General features: G+C 39.2%; 1 protein-coding gene across 1 annotated transcript in view; it reads left to right on the top strand.

Moving 5' to 3' along the window:
- Window positions 1-980: 980 nt before the first annotated feature.
- btbd16 (BTB (POZ) domain containing 16) overlaps window positions 981-18817 on the top strand; it is a 127935-nt gene continuing 110098 nt past the window's right edge. Inside the window, exons 1-3 of the mRNA XM_063071117.1 lie at window positions 981-1500; window positions 15820-15892; window positions 17593-17743. Coding sequence (XP_062927187.1) covers window positions 1322-1500; window positions 15820-15892; window positions 17593-17743 — 403 coding nt within the window. The 5' untranslated portion in view covers window positions 981-1321. The remainder of the gene's footprint in view (window positions 1501-15819; window positions 15893-17592; window positions 17744-18817) is intronic.

Raw genomic sequence — 18817 nt, 5'->3', positions numbered from 1 at the left:
AATGAGCAGTGTGAGTCTTAAAGGGACAGTGGCAGCTAATCATACTTTGGGAATTGGACAATCGAAACTTGGATGCCAGCCATTGTTCAGACTGGACCATGACATAAACTTTTTTTTTATCAATCTCTCAGCTAGTCCTGATGAAGGGCTTCAGCCCGAAACATTGACTGTTTATTCCCCTCCATAGATGCTGCCCAACTTGCTGAGTTCCTCCAGCACTTTATGTATGTTGCTCAAGAACAGAATCTCTTGTGTGTATGATCTAGTGAACTTGCCTAGCTGAAGTTTGCAAGCCCACTTATGACAGCAACAGAACTGACAAGATCTTTGCATAGAATATTTGCTATATGCTGGTTAAAATCTGAAATGGCAATGGTAAATGCAGTATAAGGTAGTCACAACATTTGTTTTTGACTTGTCTACTAATTGAGCAGGGTCAGTGCAGCAGTGAGGCCAATGCGACAACCGTGAAATGCAGATCAATTTAAGCATGGTCCCATTTAATGTTTTGCTAGTGGGGTGCTTAAGATTTAAACCAGATTAAAAATGAAAGCTGAAAAAGATACAAACTGTAATTGTAAAGTAAAAAGCCACAGATCTGTGGCTTTTTACTTTACAATTACAGTTGGGTGCCATTGAGCTGGGAAATCAGGCTCTATTCCCCTAGCAGTGTTTTTGGTTTCTACATTTATGACTAAATGCCAAGCATAGAAGGCAGCATTTCTTTAAATCGTAATGGTAAAACAAAATAATATTCATACTCCAGATATGGGAACTGAGGCAGGAAATCAATGACTGTACTTAGCAGGTCAGGCAGCATTAGTAGAGCGAGAATCGAGAATCAATGTTTCAGATCAATGCAGCAGACACAAAGTGCTGGAGGAACTCAGAAGGCCAGGCAGCATCAAATCCTTCCCCATCCTTCTTTCTTCAGTCCTGACAAAGGGTTCCGGCCCGAAACGTCGACTCATCGTTTCCACTGATGCTGCCCGACCTGCTGAGTTCCTCCAGCATGCGGGTCAGGCAGCATCTATGGAAATGAAGTCGACTTTTCGGGCCGAGATCCTTCATCAGTCCATTGTTGCTGCCTGACCAGCTGAGTTCCTCCTGTACTGGTTAATGCTTAAGATTTACAGCAAATGCAAAATCTCTTGTGCCGATGATTTGCGGAAAAGTCTGACGCAAAGCTTGATTTTCACAGTAGGCCGCGTCTCCGGTTACCATGGGAACCAGGAGCGGAGTTGCCGGGTGACCGGCCTTGTGCTTTCAGGCGGTGTCGGTGAAGTAACGTGGGCTCGGTTACTAAGCTTTTGCTTTTACGATGAGCGGTCACCTGACCACGGCGGTGGAGACGGAAGGGAAATTAAAGGAAGCCTGCGACCGCACCATAGGCACCGACACGGGAAATTTGACGGGCGATGGGCTAGGGTCGAAAGCAGCGCCGCTGACGTACAATCCCAGGCCGCCGAAATTGCGCAAAAATAAGACTGAGTGCTCGGTGTAAGTGAGCGTTACAATCGCGGCGGGGCTGGAGTCTGCTCCATTACTGCAATAACCTCAAGTCATTCTCACACTAAAATCAAGTGCAGGGCCATCCACAAGAATCTGTATGGGGCAAAATTGTTGTTTGACAACTTTGGGGAAAAATCTTGCATTTTTAATTAATATTAATGGAACTTATTTTGAAAAACTACATATAAATACTCAAGTTTTTGTGGTTTGAAATAGTTCTACTGTTTGTGTTGAAAATGATTACTCAAGAGTTTAATAATAGTTGAGAATGATTGGAGTTTTGTTATTAATGAAACTCAGAAATAGAGAATATTGGTAGATTTAAAAGTACATTTCACGAAAGCCTATAAAATGTAATGAAAATGTTCATAAACAAGAGAGAATCTGCAGATGCTGGAAATCCAAACAACACACACCAACTGCTGAAGAAACTCAGCAGGCCAAGCAGTAGCAATGGAAACGCGTGCAGTCGATGTTTCAGTCGGAGATCCCTGGGCAGGACCTTCCATTTCGATTCCAGTTAATATTAAATACTTCTTAAGCAGAAACCCTTCAGGGCTGAGGATGACTTGCTTCCACTTCAATTCTCAGGGTTTTTCCTATGATGGGTTCATTGTGGGTCCTGCAGATTAAATACAGGTGGTGTTGGTGTTTGCATGAACAGGTGTGTTGACTAGGAGGTAGCGTGCTCCTCTTGGCATATGTGCGTGCTTCTGTTCTGTTCACTCTGTATCCTTGCCGAAAATGACAGCAGGAGCAGAAATGTTGTGAAAAGTAAATCAACATTTTAAGACCACAAGGACTCACACCCACAGAGCACCCTGCAGGTAAGCTGACAATTACCAACCAGCTGCAAAGTGTCCCCAGCATCTGAATTGTCTGTCATAATTAATATTTGTGCGGAGATTCTTGGCCTTTCTACCAGAAAGTCTGGGACTGGTTTAATGAAAATAACCTGAAAATCTAGTTAATTAACCACAAACAAGGCATTTTTGGTTTGAAAACATCACCGTACAGCAAGGGAGGAGGAAAAACAACTTTAAAGGTAGCTGAAAAGTAAAGTTAATTAGAAGAATTAACTTTTTTGAGGAAATTACCGGTAGGCTAGACAAGGGAGATGTAGTAGATGTTGTATATTTGGATTTTCAGAAGGCCTTTGACAAGGTGCCACACATGAGGCCACTAACAAGATAAGAGCCCATGGAATTACAGTAAAGTTACATACGTGGATAGAGTGTTGGCTGATTGGCAGGAAACAGAGTGGGAATAAAGGGATCCTATTCTGGTCGGCTGCCGGTTACCAGTGGTGTTCCACAGGGGTCCGTGTTGGGGCCGCTTCTTTTTACATTGTAAATCAACAATTTAGATTATGGAATAGATGGCTTTGTGGCTAAGTTTGCTGACGATACAAAGATACGTGGAGGGGCCGGTAGTGCTGAGGAAACGGAGAGTCTGTAGAGAGACTTGGATAGATTGGAAGAATGGGCAAAGAAGTGGCAAATGAAGTACAATGTTGGAAAGTGTATGGTTATGCACTTTGGCAGAAGTAATAAACAGGCAGACTATTATTTAAGTGGGGAAAGAATTCAAAGTTCTGAGATGCAACGGAACTTGGGAGTCCTCGTACAGGATACCCTTAAAGTTAACCTCCAGGTTGAGTCGGTAGTGAAGAAGGCGAATGCAATATTGGCATTCATTTCTAGAGGAATAGAGTGTAGGAGCAGGGATGTGATGTTGAGGCTCTATAAGGCACTGGTGAGACCTCACTTGGAGTACTATGGGCAGTTTTGGTCTCCTTATTTAAGAAAGGATGTGCTGACATTGGAGAGGGTACAGAAAAGATTCACTAGAATGATTTCGGGAATGAGAGGGTTAACATATGAGGAACGTTTGTCCGCTCTTGGACTGTATTCCTTGGAGTTTAGAAGAATGAGGGGAGACCTTATAACATTTCCAATGTTGAAAGGCATGGACAGTGGATGTGGCAAAGTTGTTTCCCATGATGGGGGAGTCTTGTACAAGAGGGCATGACTTAAGGATTGAAGGGCGCCCATTCAGAACAGAAATGCAGAGAAATTTTTTTAGTCAGAGGGTGGTGAATCTATGGAATTTGTTGCCACGGGCAGCAGTGGAGGCCAAGTCATTGGGTGTATTTAAGGCAGAGATTGATAGGTATCTGAGGCCAGGGCATCAAAGGTTATGGTGAAAAGGTGGGGGAGTGGGACTAACTGGGAGAATGGATCAGCTCACGATAAAATGGCAGAGCAGACTCGATGGGCCAAATGGCCGACTGCTCCTTTGTCTTATGGTCTTATGGAAGAATGACCAAATGAATAGATGGTGGGTTGGAAAGATTGCAGAAGGTCCAGTAACTTGTTGATAAGCATGACATGCACAAGTTCTTCAACACTGTTAAGACCATGTAAGACCCAGTGTATCCACTGGCTCAACTGAGAGCTGAGGTGGGCTTAAAAGGACGGTGAGACACCTTGACGCTGTCTCTGACATTTGCATCCCTGATTCTGTCTCATAGCAAGGTAAATGGTTTGATGTTCCCCTTTCCCTGAGGAGGGTGCAGAGAATTGCAGCTTCTTTTGAATTGTTGAGGGAGTAGACATGTACATAACAGATGCAGTATAACCTGGATAAATGCAAGGTTCTCCAGTTTGGCAGCAATAAGAAGAAGGCAGATAATTACTAAATGATGATAAATTAGTGAAAGTGAAATAGACTGGATTTATTTGGGTATCATTCAATTGAAGGTAATCCTACAGGTGCAGCAGGTGATTAAGAAGGCAAATTGTATGCTGGCTTCATGGCAAGTGGATTTATGTCTCGGAGCAGGGATGTCTTACCCCAAACTTACAGTGTCATCGTGAGACCCTTCCTTAAGTATAATATGCATTGTAGGAGCCGTGCATCTGTTTTCTATCTGTTTTCATGTATAGTATTTTGTGTTCCACATTTATTATGTTTTTTATCTTAACTAGTCATGTGGGTGGGGGTGTAGTAAAAGCGAACTGTTTAGTTATTTATTTGTGTTTAGCTCTGGGCCATTTGGAGCTGGGGACCTCTGTTGACTGCTTAATTGCATCACTTCAAGATTGTACGCTTCGTTAGTTGCTAAAAGATCGAATACAGTTCTTTGACTTTTTGGAGCATTATTATTGGATTGATTGGAGGGCATGTCATATAAGGATAACAAACCGTGCCAGGTTGCCAGCAGTGGCATTGATTTGCTCTCCCTATCCAAAGAAGAAAGTTCTTACTACAAAGGGAATTGAGCAAAAACTTAACCAGACTGCTTCCTTTGTTGGCAAGAATGTTGTACAGTAAGAGATGTGATTATAAATGTAATTGAATTCACAAGGAACTAGAGAAAATTTACAATATTCAAACAAGCTGGCAGGACAGGTGTTCCCAATAGCTGAGAAGTCCAACAGTCTAAGGCTATGCCATTAAGGCTGACATGTGAGGGGGGAATTGCTTCTGAAGATGTTGAACCAGCAGAAATCTTTCCCACAGAAAGCAGTTGAAGCCAGCCATTAGATATATTAAAGTGAAGTGGATATTGTTCTTGGTTAGAGGGATTAAGAGATATGAGAAGAAAGCTGGAACATTGAATTTTGGTGATCAGCCATGATCATATTGAATATGCAGAGCAAAGCTTGAGGAGTCAAATAACTTTCTTCTCCTCCTATACTCTGCTTCTATATTTAACAGACTTCTGGCATACTCTAGTGCTGTTTATACAAGTTACATAAGAAAGTAAGACTCCCTGTGTGACATTGTCAAAACACAGCTGTTGGATTTACCCCTATGTAATATTGCACTGAACAAAACTTGGCTGACTTCAGCATCATATTTATTCTGTTTTGATGTATTGTGGAAGAGCCTGTAGGTGCGTTTCAGAGCTTAAGGACAGGTATCCCTGGCACGAGGTTGCTAGGATAATCTTTTGAAGGTCATGAACGCCTGCATTATGAAATATCTGCAGTGGAGGCAAATAGCAGTGTCTTCGCCTGCTTATTGATGTTGTATTTGGAGAATATTTAACAGTGAGCAGTATGAGCGGGATATTGTGGAGATTAACAGCACTTGGAAATGGTTCTAAGCCTAGGAAGCTAAGCATTGTGATGTATCAGCAAAGCAGTGAAGGCACATGTATGAAGGTATATGGGAGGTTTAAGTTCTCAGTGCAGGCAAAAATGTAGTTTGAGTAAATAAGAATTGTCTCTTTTCAAACCAAAGAGGTTCAAAATATCACAGAAGACAAATTTTGCATATGGCTTGACTGTTAGGGAATTTTATGCTGGGGGCATGAAACTGCAAGAGAACATGAAAATTCTGCCGGTAAATGAGGAAATTACTTCATTACTTTCCTGACTGGTGCATGAATACCCAGAAATGTGTGCAAAATTGCCCTCCACAGTGCTAAGCCATTTTCAACAGCAGCTGTTTATTCCAACCACCCTCCGCCCCCCGCCAACGTGATGTGAAAGAATTTCTAGCCTTTGATTTTTTCCAAAAGTTCAATCTTCTTGTGAGATATAATTGAAACATTTCATTAGTGGACTCGGGATGCACAAACACCGTTAAAAGTAGTCATGCCAAATCCTACTATTTCATAGTGTTTGCTACATAATGACAAATAGCCATTCCATTGAATACATGCAAAACAACCAAAAAAAATCAAAAGCTGACAAAATGAATCCTAAATTACTGCCTTACCTGTCTTCGGAGTCTGCAGCAACAATGTCAGTAGACTCAGTTATGGTCAAAAAATCAAGTTGCTTAATTTTTTTGAGTTTGCCATTGTAAATTAAGAAAAATTATGTTAAATGTTCATGATGTAGTAGATCTAATAAATTAAATAGAAATGTAATTTTATTTTTTTAAATAATTTCCATAAATTATCTAACAAACTCTGCTTTATTCACAACATAAAATAAATAACCTGTGATGGATAACCTTCTATTTCAGATAGACAAAGAAGACTTTTTATTGGCTGTGGCATAATGTGGAGACTGTATTCCCTACTGTGTATTTATTCTATACTTTAAGAACCATTATTTTTTCAATTTGGTTATTATACAGTACCTGCACAAAATCAACTTAAAATGTATCATTGCTTCTGAAAGGCAAAATTCCAAAAGGGGGTATTGGTTAACTGTTAACCATTCACAAAATAGTGGTGCTTTCTGCCTAACTATGTCAAATGACTTTGCAGATAAAACAAGATCACAAGTTCCAATCAATACTTGGAACAAATTGCCAGACATTAATACATTTGTAAAGTAAATGTACATATAATATGCAAGGATATTTCAGGACAGGTAAATGTGATGCACGCAACACACATCAAAGTTTCTGGTGAATGCAGCAGGCCAGGCAACATCTCTAGGAAGAGGTACAGTCTATGTTTCGGGTCGAGACCTGAGTCCTGATGAAGGGTCTTGGACCGAAATGTCGACTGTACCTCTTCCTAGAGATGCTGCCTGGTCTGCTGTGTACACCAGCAACTTTGATGTGTGTTACTTGAATTTCCAGCATCTGCAGATTTCCTCATAAATGTGATACACTACATTTTTATAAGAAAATATTCATATTATTTTGAAGAAATATCTAGGACAGAGGACCTAAGGAATCTGAGTTCAACTATACACATCAGCAAAGTAAGAAGAGCCATTAGAATAGCAATCAGTAAGGATCCTTTAATGCAGCGTTCCCAACAAGGGACCGTGGACCCCTTGATTAATAGTACGGGTCCATGTCATGAAAGTGGTTGGCAATCCCTGTTTTAATGGAACTAAATTTTAGAGAGGTTATTCTATATTTGCATAGAAATTAATTAGACCACTATAGGAATACTGCCTACATTTCTGGTTATGTTTTATAAGAAGGATCTAGACTCCAGAAAAAAATTGCGGAAAAAAACTATGGGGACTGCATAGTTATACTTACCAAGAAAAGTGAATAAAGAGTTGGGAGGAGAGAAATAAATTAATAATTTGAAGTTCCAAAAGCTTCTGCCTTGTTTTGAGAGGTTAGTTATGACTAGACTGAACTCCTGCCTCAGCAAGGACCTGGACCCATTGCAGTTTGCCTATCATCACAATAGGTCAATGGCAGACGCAATCTTCACGGCTCTTCACACAGCTTTAGACCACCTAGGCAACACAAGCATCTAGGTCAGGGTGCTGTTCATCGACTATAGCTCAGTATTTAATACCATCATTCCCACAATCCTGATTGAGAAGTTGCAGAAGCTGGGCCTCTGTACCTCCCTCTGTAATTGGATCCTCGACTTCCTAACTGGAAGACCACAATTTGTGTGGATTAGTGATAACATATCCTCTTTGCTGACGATCAACACTGGCGCACCTCAGGGGTGTGTGCTTAGCCCACTGCTTTACTCTGTGTGTACACATGACTGTGGCTAGACATAGCTCAAATACCATCTATAAATTTGCTGACGATGCAACTACTGTTGGTAGAATCTCAGGTAGTGATGAGAGGGTGTACAGGAGTGAGATATGCCAACTAGTGGAATGATGCTGCAGCAACAACCTGGCACTCAATGTCAGTAAGACAAAAGAGCTGATGTGGACTTCAGGAAGTGTAAGTCGAAGGAACCCGTAACAATCCTCATAGAGGGATCAGAAGTGGAGAGAGTGAGCAGCTTCAAGTTCCTGGGTCTCAAGATCTCTGAGGATCTAACCTGGTTCCAACATATTGATGTAGTCATAAAGAAGGCAAAACAGCAGCTGTATCTTATTAGGAGTTTGAAGCGATTTGGCATGTCAACAAATATGCTCAAAAACTTCTACAGTTGTACAGTGAAGAGCATTCTGACAGGCTGCATCACTGTCTGGTATGGAGGGGCTACTGCACAAGACTGAAAGAAGCTGCAGAATGTTGTAAATCTAGTTAGCTCCATTTTGGGCACTAGCCTACAAAGTACCCAGGAAGATGTGTCTCAGAAAGGCAGCGTCCCTTCTGAAAGACCTCCAGCACCCTGGGCATGCACTCTTCTCATTGTTACCATCAGGTAGGAGATACAGAAGCCTAAAGGCACCAGGAACAGCTTCTTCCCCTCTGCCATCTGATTTCTAAATGGACATTGAAGCTTTGGACACTACCTCACTTTTTAAATATACAGTATTTCTGTTTTTGCACATTTTAAAGATAATCTATTCAATATACATAATTGATTTACTTGTTTATTATTATGTTTTATTTTGTTTTTTTTTTCTTTCTCTGCTAGATTATGTATTGCATTGAACTGCTGCTGCTAAGTTAACAAATTTCATGTCATGTGCCGGTTATAATAAACCTGATTCTGAAAAGATTGACATTAGGAAAGCCAAAATAGAAGCTATTAGCTTAAGACAGGGAAGTCCATTAGGTACTGATAAAAATGGGAAATGTGCTAGTGGCTACCACATGGAGTAGTTGAATATTTTGAATGCAGTTTACTGGTAGTAGATAAGCTTACAAGGGAGGAGACTGTAGGTTATGCTGATAGGATTAGGCAAGGTAAAATTTGTTGAGAGGAGGATGGATATCCTGTGGATTGTTAGAAATGGTCTATTAATGCACTTGATGTCCTATTTAATAAATGAAATACCTGAAACTCACTAACATTTATTTTAGCTGGTGTTGCCTCTGGACATAAGAACTCCATAATCATGAAGGAAAAAAAGAATTCTGGGAATCCACCTGTAAAGGAAAGCAATTCCTACATGAAACTAAAAATATCCAGAGAACAAACCAATTCCTAGTCATCCACAATTGTTTTCTAATGGAAGAACCGCTAGTGCTGATAATGTGAAATCATGAAGGAAACTGCTCCCCTTGCTTGGAATCTAAAGGTTGAATACATGGAAAAACTACACACCACTAATCTATCAAACAGATGTTTGATTTTGCTCTGATTGTGATGACAGGACAACAGCATGCTTGCTCTTCAATTTAAATTCTTTTGGAACTTGTTTGAACTGCTTAAGAATTTCTCTGGTGTGTATTGAAATTTGGTCTGACAACATTAGAGAAATATAAGAATTTTTTAAACTTGTCAAAATGATTAATTACAAATATGGCATGCCTAAAGCAAAATAAAATGCCATGTGATTATTGGCTTTCCTTCCTCTTACGTTATATATTTGTCCATAGGAATGACAATGTGGAATGCATGGGGCTTTGTATCCGAGGTCAAAATTTTTAAGGTCTGCTGAAACTAAATGGAGATGTTAGGATTCCAATGTAACTGAACCTTGATTTATAAGAAGGTCTTGGCCCAAAACGTCGACTGTTTACTCTTTTCCATAGATACTGCCTGGCCTGCTGAGTTCCTCCACAGCATTTTGTGTGTTACATTGAATGGAAGTTGATGTAGGTTCATTCCAATATACAGTATAACACATTACAAAATATAACAAGGATGAATCAGCTGCACACACCTTATCACTGAACCCTCCCAAATTATTTACTAGCAAACCAAAAATTTGGCTTAAAGCAGAAACTGAGCAGTTCAGGCAGCATCTGTACAAAGGTGTAATGTTCATTCTGTTTGTGTTGTCACGAATGCTGAACTACTACGTATTTCCAGCATTTTCTGTTTCTAAAGTTCCAGTATCTGCAGTGTTTTGATTTACTAAATGTATACTGTTGTTTTGAGAATTTTATTAACTTTTTAAAAATCAGATGATCAATAGCAAAATATTATGATGTTTTATAAAAATACTGTAGCTTTCTTCCATACGGATGTGTAATTGTATATACGTGCATTTTCCTTGTACTCAATATGTTTATTTTCTGTAGAGTAGATTTTCAGATTATGCTTTCTGGTGTCTCATCAATTTTTAATCCAATATTTGCTGAATCAGTGGTCACTTTGTATTGATAATAAAAGTTTTCTGAGATAACATCACAGTTGTATTTCTCTTGGTAAAAAGCATAGTGAATTCTAAATGACATTTTTGAAATCTCAGCAGTACATTAAAACGGTATAAAATGTATCAGGGCTGTTCTGTGGTGGTTGTGTAATAAGGAGTGATAAAGAGAAATAGACCTTGCGCAAAGATAAATTTAAACATAGGGGATAATTCGTTCAAAGTGAGCATTTGCAGTTCTTTTATTAAAATCCCTGCTTCCTTTTAATAATGCTCTGATGTTTGAAATTGCTGTGTTTCAGTGCTTTTGCCTATGAAATCTGATACAAAGTGATGCAGGGTTATAGAAATGTCTCTTCAGTATAAGCTTAAAGTCAAAAAATGAAAAACTGATGGATCATCCTACCATTTCCACCAGAAGCATGAATTTGTGGTGTGAGAAGTTTACACAAATAACCATCAGAAACACAGACAAATGAATATTGAGAGGAGGGATGTGAGATTCTAAATATTATCCAAATATTTACAGTCAGCATTAGAAAAATTGGTGCTAACCTTAATGAAAACTGCTGACAAGTATCCAGGGATTTCTCTGAGGCAAACTTTTTCATTTCTGTGCTTGTTGGCATTAGGTATCAGTTCAGCAGATCTGTAATGTCCAACAGCTGTGATATAACAAACATTGCTGAACAATTAAATTTATTAAAAGGACAGTGGATAATGCATCAGGAAGTAAATTTGCACCTAATTAATTTTTTTAAATCCAAAACTTTGTTTAAAACTTTTCCTGTCCAAAACTTTTTTTTTAAAACTTTCCTGGTATTAAACTTAAAATTATATATGAAATCCCATTTATTTTAAAGTATTTGTGAGGGTGTTAAATTACACCTACATAGAATTAAATTGTTGCGACCAGAGAGTTTGCTAAGGAGTAGTTAACATCACTATGAATCAGACTGCAGAGGCGGAGAATTGAACAGCTTGCAGATGTATGTTGAATCACTTGCATCACTTAAGGATTTTCATATTAAATTGCCTGTACTTTAATGATAACAGTGAACACTTTTTGTTTTGCTGTCTAGTAAAATCCCAGACTATCTGCAAGTCACAAACTTAATATATGGAAGCAAAGAAATAAAATTAATTTGATTAAGTGAGTTCCTCTGTAGATTAGGCTGGTGCGTGGGGTGATGTGAAGCAGAATATTTAGAAGTGGGAAGTTGTAACTGTTAAACTATTGGTTTATATCAGCAATTTATAATATAAATGTGGATATAGGAATGTAAAATGTGATTTATTTTTTGAAAATGTGATATTAGAAAGTACACACAAATAAAACCTCAGGTATAGTAAGGAATTTGGGGAGAAATAAATCAGCAAAATAATATAAATTAATTGCTGATGTTAATTAGTTATATCCAAGTTTAATCATTGTTCTCATCTAACTTATATTTTTGCTCAGTACCTCTATAGCAGGGATTCCCAACCTATTTTATGCTACAGATCAATGTCATTAAGCAAGGGGTCTCTGGACCCCAGGTTGGGAACCTCTGCTCTATAGTCATCACGTGTGAGAAAATACAAAATACAAATTAGTGAATGCCAGCATAGTAAAGGGTTGGCACAAAGTGATTAGGATAATGAACATCTCTTCAAGAGTGTTATGAGGAAATAATTTGATGGCAGAAAACAGATCTAAGGAGGCCTTAATATATATTCCCTCAATTTCCTGGCAGGAAGGTTTTTTAATGCTGCACGGTGGGGATTAAACTAGAGTTGCAGGGGGATGGGAACAGTTACTGGAGAGATTGTGGAGGCAGGTATTGATAAGACCTCAGATAAAGTTAGGAATCAAAAAGATGAGCATGGTGCAACTAGTATCCTGAGCTGTGTATATTTTAATGCAAGAAGTATTGTAGGATGATAGTGCTGAAGAAGTGGTATCTGGTTTACAAACGGGCAATAAGTAGCGAGGAGAGGCTGTTGATGTGGCAAAATTGCAGTCAACAGGATGAGTTGCAACGTAAAAGGCAGACAAAACTCGAAAAAGATGAATACAGGATTGAAGGTCTTATATTTGAATGTGCGCAGTATACGGAATAGATGAACTTGTAGCGCAGTTACATATTGGCATGCATGATGTTGTCGGCATCACTGAAGCATGGCTGAAAGAAGATTATAGTTAGGAGCTGAATGTCCAAGGATACTTGTATCGAAAGGAAAGACAGGAAGGTAGAGGGTGTGGCGTTGCCCTGTTTGTTTAAAAAAAATGAAATCAAATCATTAGAGGTGACATGGGTCAGAAGGTGCTGTATCATTATGGACAGAGCTAAGGAACTGCGAGGGTAAAATACCCTGATGGGAGTTGTATAGTATACAGACCCCCAAACAGTAGTAAGGTGTGGTCTACAAATTACAACAGGAGATAGAAAATGCATGACAAAAGGGCATTGTTACAATAGTCATGGATTTCAATATGCAGGTAGATTGGGAAAGTCAGGTTGGTACTGGATTCCAAGGGGGGAGTTTCTAAAATACCGAAAGGTTGGCTTTTATTGCAGCTTGTGCTTGAACCCACTCAGGGATTAGGTATTCTCGATTGGGTGTTGAGCAATGAAGCAGAATTGATTAGAGGGAAGGTAAAAGAACCCTTAGGGGAAAGTAATCATGATATCATCAAATTCACCCAGAATGTAAGAAGGAGAAGCTAAAGTCAGATGTATCAATATTACAGTGGAGTAAAGGAAATTACAGAGGAATGCGAGAAGAGTTGGCCAGAATTGATTGGAAAAGAACACTGGCATGGATGACAGCAGAGCAGCAATGGCTGGAATTTCTGGAAGCAATTTGGAATGCACAGGATATATACATCCGAAAGAGGAAGAAGTATTCTCAAGGAAAGATGACCCAACTGTGCCTAACGAGAAGTCAAAGCCAACATAAAAGCCAAAGAGAGGGCATATAATAGAGCAAAACTTAGTGAGAAGTTAGAGGATTGAGGAGTTTTTTTAAATCAACAGAAAGCAACTAAAAAGAGTTATTAAGAAAGTAAAGATGTAAAGATGGAATAGGAATTTGAGCTAGCTAATAATAATAAAGAGAATACCAAAAGTTTCTCCAGATACTTAAAGTGTAAAGGAGAGGTGATGGTGGATATCGGACCACTGGAAAATGATGCTGGAGAGATAGTAATGGGCAAACAAGGAAATGGCAGACAAATTAAATAATTATTTTGCATCAGTCTTCACTGTGGAAGACACAAGCAGTATGGTGGAAGATCCAGGTGTCAGGGGTTATGAATTGTATAAAGTTACCATTACTGGAGAGGAAGGTCTGAAGATAGATAAGTGGCCTGGACCAGATGATGTACCGAAGAGATTGTGGAGGCATTGGTAATGATCATTCAAGAATCACTAGATCCTGGAATGGTTCTGGAAGACTGGAAAATTACAAATATCACTCTACTCTTCAAGAAGGGAGAGAGGCAGAAGAAAGGAAACTATGGGCCAGTTAGTCTGACCATAGTAGTTGGGAGATGTTGGAGCTGATTATTAAGGATGAGATCTCAGGGTACTTGGAGGTACATGATAAAATAGACCATAGTGCATGGTTCCTCAAAGGAAAATCTTGTCTGACAAATCTGTTGCAATACATTGAAAAAATAACAAGCAGGATTGACAAAGTAGAATCGGTTGATGTTATGTATTTCGAATTTCAGAAGACCTTTGACAAGATCCCACACATGAGGTTGCTTAACAAGCTACAAAGCCTGTCGTATTACAGGAAAGATTCTAGCATGAATAAAGCTATTGGCAGGAGGCAAAGAGTGGGAATAAAGGGAGCCTTTTCTGGTTGGCTGCTGGTAACTAGTGGTGTTCCACAGGGGAATGTGTTGGGACTGATTTTTTTTAAGTTATATATCAATGATTTGGATGACAGAATTAATGGTTTTGTTGCAAAGTTTGCAGACTAAATGAAGATGAGTGGACGGTCAAGTAGGTTTGAAGAAGTAGAGAGGCTACAGAAGGACTTAGATTAGGAGAATGGGAAAAGAAGTGGCAGGTGGAATACAGTGTTGGGAAGTGTTGGTTGTGCACTTTGGTAGAATAAATGAAATGGTAGGCTATTTACTGAATGGAAAAATACAAGAAACTGAGGCGCAAAGGGACTTGGGAGTCCTTGTGCAGGATTCTCTAAAGGTTAATTTGCAGGTGGAGTCTAGTGAGGAAGGCAAATGTGGTGTTAGTATTCATTTTAAGAGGACTAGAAGATAAAAGTAAAGACGTAATGTTGAGACGTTGTAAAGCTCTGGTGAGGCCTCACTTGGAGTATTGTTAGCAGTTTTGGGAGCCTTATCTTAGAAAGGATGTGCTGAAACTGGAGAGGGTCCAAGGGAGGTTCACGAAAGCAATTCCAGGATTAAGTGGCTTGTCGTATGAGGAGTGTTTGATGGCTCTGGGTCTGTATTCACTAGAATTCAAAGAATAAGGGGTGGCCTAATTGAAATCTATTGAATGGTGAAAGGCCTTGATATAGTGGATGTTTCTTGTGGTGGGAGTGTCTTAGACCAGAGGACACAGCCTCAGAATAGAACAGAGATGAGGAGGAATTTACTTAGCCGGAGAGTGGTGTATCTGTGGAATTCTTTACACAGGCAACTATGGAGGCCAAGTCTTTATGTATATTTAAGCAGAGAATAATAGATTCTTGATTGGTCAGGGCATGAAGGGATACAGGGAGAAGGCAGGATATTGGAGCTGAGAGGAAAATTGAATCAGCCGTGTTGAACTGGCGGATCAGAGTCAATGGACCAAATGCCCTAATTCTGCTCCTATACTGTATATTATAGTCTTATGATCTAATCCAACATTGAGAGCATTTATGACTTATTAAGAACTCAAAGTTCTTACAGGTATGTAAAAAGGGTTCATTGGATCATTGGGGACCCAAGTCACACCATACACAATCTATTCTAGCTTCTACCATCTGGGAAGCAGTACCACAGCATAAAAGCCAGGACCAACAGGCTCCGGGATAGCTTCTTCCACCAGGCCATCAAGCTGATGAACTCATGCTGATTTGAGTGTACTCTATATTACATTGACTGTTCTATTTATTATAAATTACTACCATTGCACATAGCATGTTTAGATGGAGACGTAACATAAAGATTTTTACTCCTCATGTATGTGAAGGATGTAAGAAATAGTCAATTCAATTCAAATGAGGTTAAGGTATTATTTCCTTGTCTGTTACTTGATCTAACACCCTGATTAGAACTGCAAGTTACTTTTGGAATACAGTAATATATTCATACAGAATCCTATGTTGGTTAATTTATGCACAGTCAAACAGACTTCTGTGACATTTGTGAAGGTGAAGATATTTCTTTCCTCTGTTCTTGTTTTTGCAGAGCAGTATTGAAATCCTCTTATTTATCACCATCAGATTATCTATCTCAAGTTCCATACCAAACTCTGACAGAGGTACGTGAACTTATATTAAAACTGCAGAAAATCTTTGTTTACCGTGAACACAATTATGTTTATTTCACTTAAAGAAGGATAAGTGTAAACTACAAACAGTGTAAAAGCAGAAAGTAAGAGCTTCTGCGGATATAAAAAGGGAGAGAGGCACTAAATAAACATATTACTTTTGAGAATTAAACTGCATTGCTCATGGTAAAAAGAGAAATAGCAAGCTTTATTTATTTGTTTATTTATTGAGATACAGTGCCGCCCAGCAACTCCCAATTTCACCCTAGCCTAGAGGCAGCACGATGGCGTAGTGGTTAGTGCAAAACTTTACAGTACAGTACAGGTGACCCAGGTTCAATCCCAGCAGCTACCTGTTCTCTCTGTGACTGTATGGGATTCCTCTGGGTGCTCTGGTTTCCTCCCACAGTCCAAAGATGTACCAGTGGTAGTTTAATTGGTCATTGTGAATTGTCCCGTGATTAGGCTAGGATTAAATTGGGGGTTGCTAGGCTGTGTGGTTTGAAGGGCTGGAAGATTGGATTCAAAGTTGAAGAAACTACTGGCCTCTGTATCATCATTCCAGTCACTCTCCTCAAATGTGCCCACACCCTTAACAGACGGAAACAGGGGAGGATCATTCTCTGCCAAAGTCTCAGCGCTATCCCCACATCCCTCCCTCCTTCATGGAGAGAGTCAGGAGCACCAAGTTATCTGACAAATGGAGACTATAGTGATGTAACAGTAATAGTGGCTGCATCGTACCTGCAGTGAACCAGGTTTAACTTGATCTCTTGGACTCTCTATGTTAAATTTGCACATTCTGCCTTGACTGTATGGAGTTTGAATGCTTGTGAGTGATCTGAAGCGGCGCAGGTAATTGTGCCAGTTTCCTGGCACGCAAAAACTGAAATTCAGTAGTTCCATCTGGAACCAGCAAAATCTCTCAGGAAAACCTGTGTTATTTTGTTTTTCTTCTGAGTCATTACATAAGAAATTATTTTTCTAATTTCTGGCTCAAGAATTGACTAACAGTATCATTTGGCTGTTTCTCTTTATACCTTTCCTACAACAGTGATGCATTTTTGGAACTATTAGCAAATGTCTGGTAATCCATTATCCAACCATTTGGAAATCCCAGTGATTTGCCATCTGGCTCGCCAAGTGATGTTTGTTATGTATTAAAATTAAAATTTGTTGGGTCATTAACAGGAAAAACAAAGATCTTGAAAATTTGTTCATGCCCTAGTATGTCAGCTAATCTGAGTTTTACTGTACAAGCAGTTAAGAATAGCAAATGTCATACAATAGATTTAATTTACTCCTTTCCTTAAAAATTGGGGATCTTGTTATTATAGTGTCTCTTGTGTCCTTATACCTAGAGGCACTAGTGGCAAATAGAACATCCACATCATGATCCCATTTAGTTCAGAATTGACTGCAGATCAAGGCAGAGATTATTCTGGCCCAAATGTTACTGTGTTCCTCTTGCCGTTGCTTTTGTCTTCTGCCAGTTTGTATATCCAATTTCCTTTGCCGTGTATTGTGAGTACTAACAGAAATAGTTGGAATATTTTTTTAAAATTAAAAAAAATCTCCAGGTTTAGCTTCTTTCCAAATCTAATTTCATTGGCAGCAAAATCATTAATAGCAGAATGATCGTTTTCCAGTTCTGTGTGTAACACATAAATTCTTTTGACTCCTGAACTTAGGTTTCATCAACTGATAAGCTACGCATACAAGCCGGCATCACTAACCGTTTTCAGGCAAAAGGGCCTTTGGATTCTGATTTGCTGGGAAAAGCACAGGCTACAAAAGCAGTTAACGTCTGTTTCAACGAGTCATTACAAAGAATATTAACAGGTAGCACAACATGAATGTATAGGCTTCACATATTAGATTTCTGAAAGATTTTTATATGTTTGCAAGAACAAGGAAGTCTGCAGATGCTGGAAATCCAAAGCGACATATTTAAAATGCTGGAGGCACTCAGCAGGTCAGGCAGCATCTATGGAAAAGGATAAACAGTGAACGTTTCGGGCTGAGGCCCTTCCTCAGTCCTGAAATGCGAAAGTGTTGACTTTTTCTTATTCTTTTCCATAGATGACACCTGACCTGCTGAGTTCCTTCAACGTTTTGTGTGTGTTGCTTTATATGTTTGCAGTCTTTTTAAAAATACTGATAAACATTCTCATTATTAAAGTGTAACATGTTGTTTGTGTTGATTCTTTGAAAAACTGTCCAATTGCTTCCACTCAAATGCTCCTTTCCCACAATCTTGTGATATTGTCTCTTTAAGTATAGACATACTTGTTGAAATTGTTGAAACAATTCATAGTATGAGTCTCCTGAACCACCAACATCCTCTAAAGTCAGCAAACAATGAACATGAAACCCTTGGTAAATAATGGTGGAATAAATAATTAATGTGTATTCAGCTCTTCTAAGTATGTACGGTAGGGGGACAGTATTTTCATGGTGAAATGTTTATGAATTAAATTAATTGATGTAGTGAATTAACATTTATGAACTGCCATGTCTTATACATGAAACTGAAAGAAAATTTTAGGTAATAAGAATTGAATGTGCACACAGATCCAATCCAGCTAATTACCACCCAATAAAGAGACATCATCACTATCATTAAGTGCCGTGTTGTATGATGTGGGCAGTTATGGTTTATTCATGCCCATGATTGTTCTTGGCAAATTTTTCTTCAGAAGTGGTTTGCCATTGCCTTCTTCTGGGCAGTGTCTTTACTGGACAGGGGACACCAGCCACTATCAATACTCTTCAGAGACTGCCTGCCTGGCGTCACTGGTTACTTAACCAGAACTTGTGATATGCACCAGCTGCTCATGTGACCATCCGCTACTTGCTCTCATGGCTTCATGTGACCCTGATCAGGGGCTAAGCAGCCACTCCACCTTGCCCAAG

The sequence above is a fragment of the Mobula hypostoma genome, chromosome 19 (genome assembly GCF_963921235.1).
Source record: "Mobula hypostoma chromosome 19, sMobHyp1.1, whole genome shotgun sequence".
In the NCBI taxonomy this organism is placed as follows: Eukaryota; Metazoa; Chordata; class Chondrichthyes; order Myliobatiformes; family Myliobatidae; genus Mobula; species Mobula hypostoma.
This window is presented reverse-complemented; position numbering and strand designations above follow the sequence as displayed.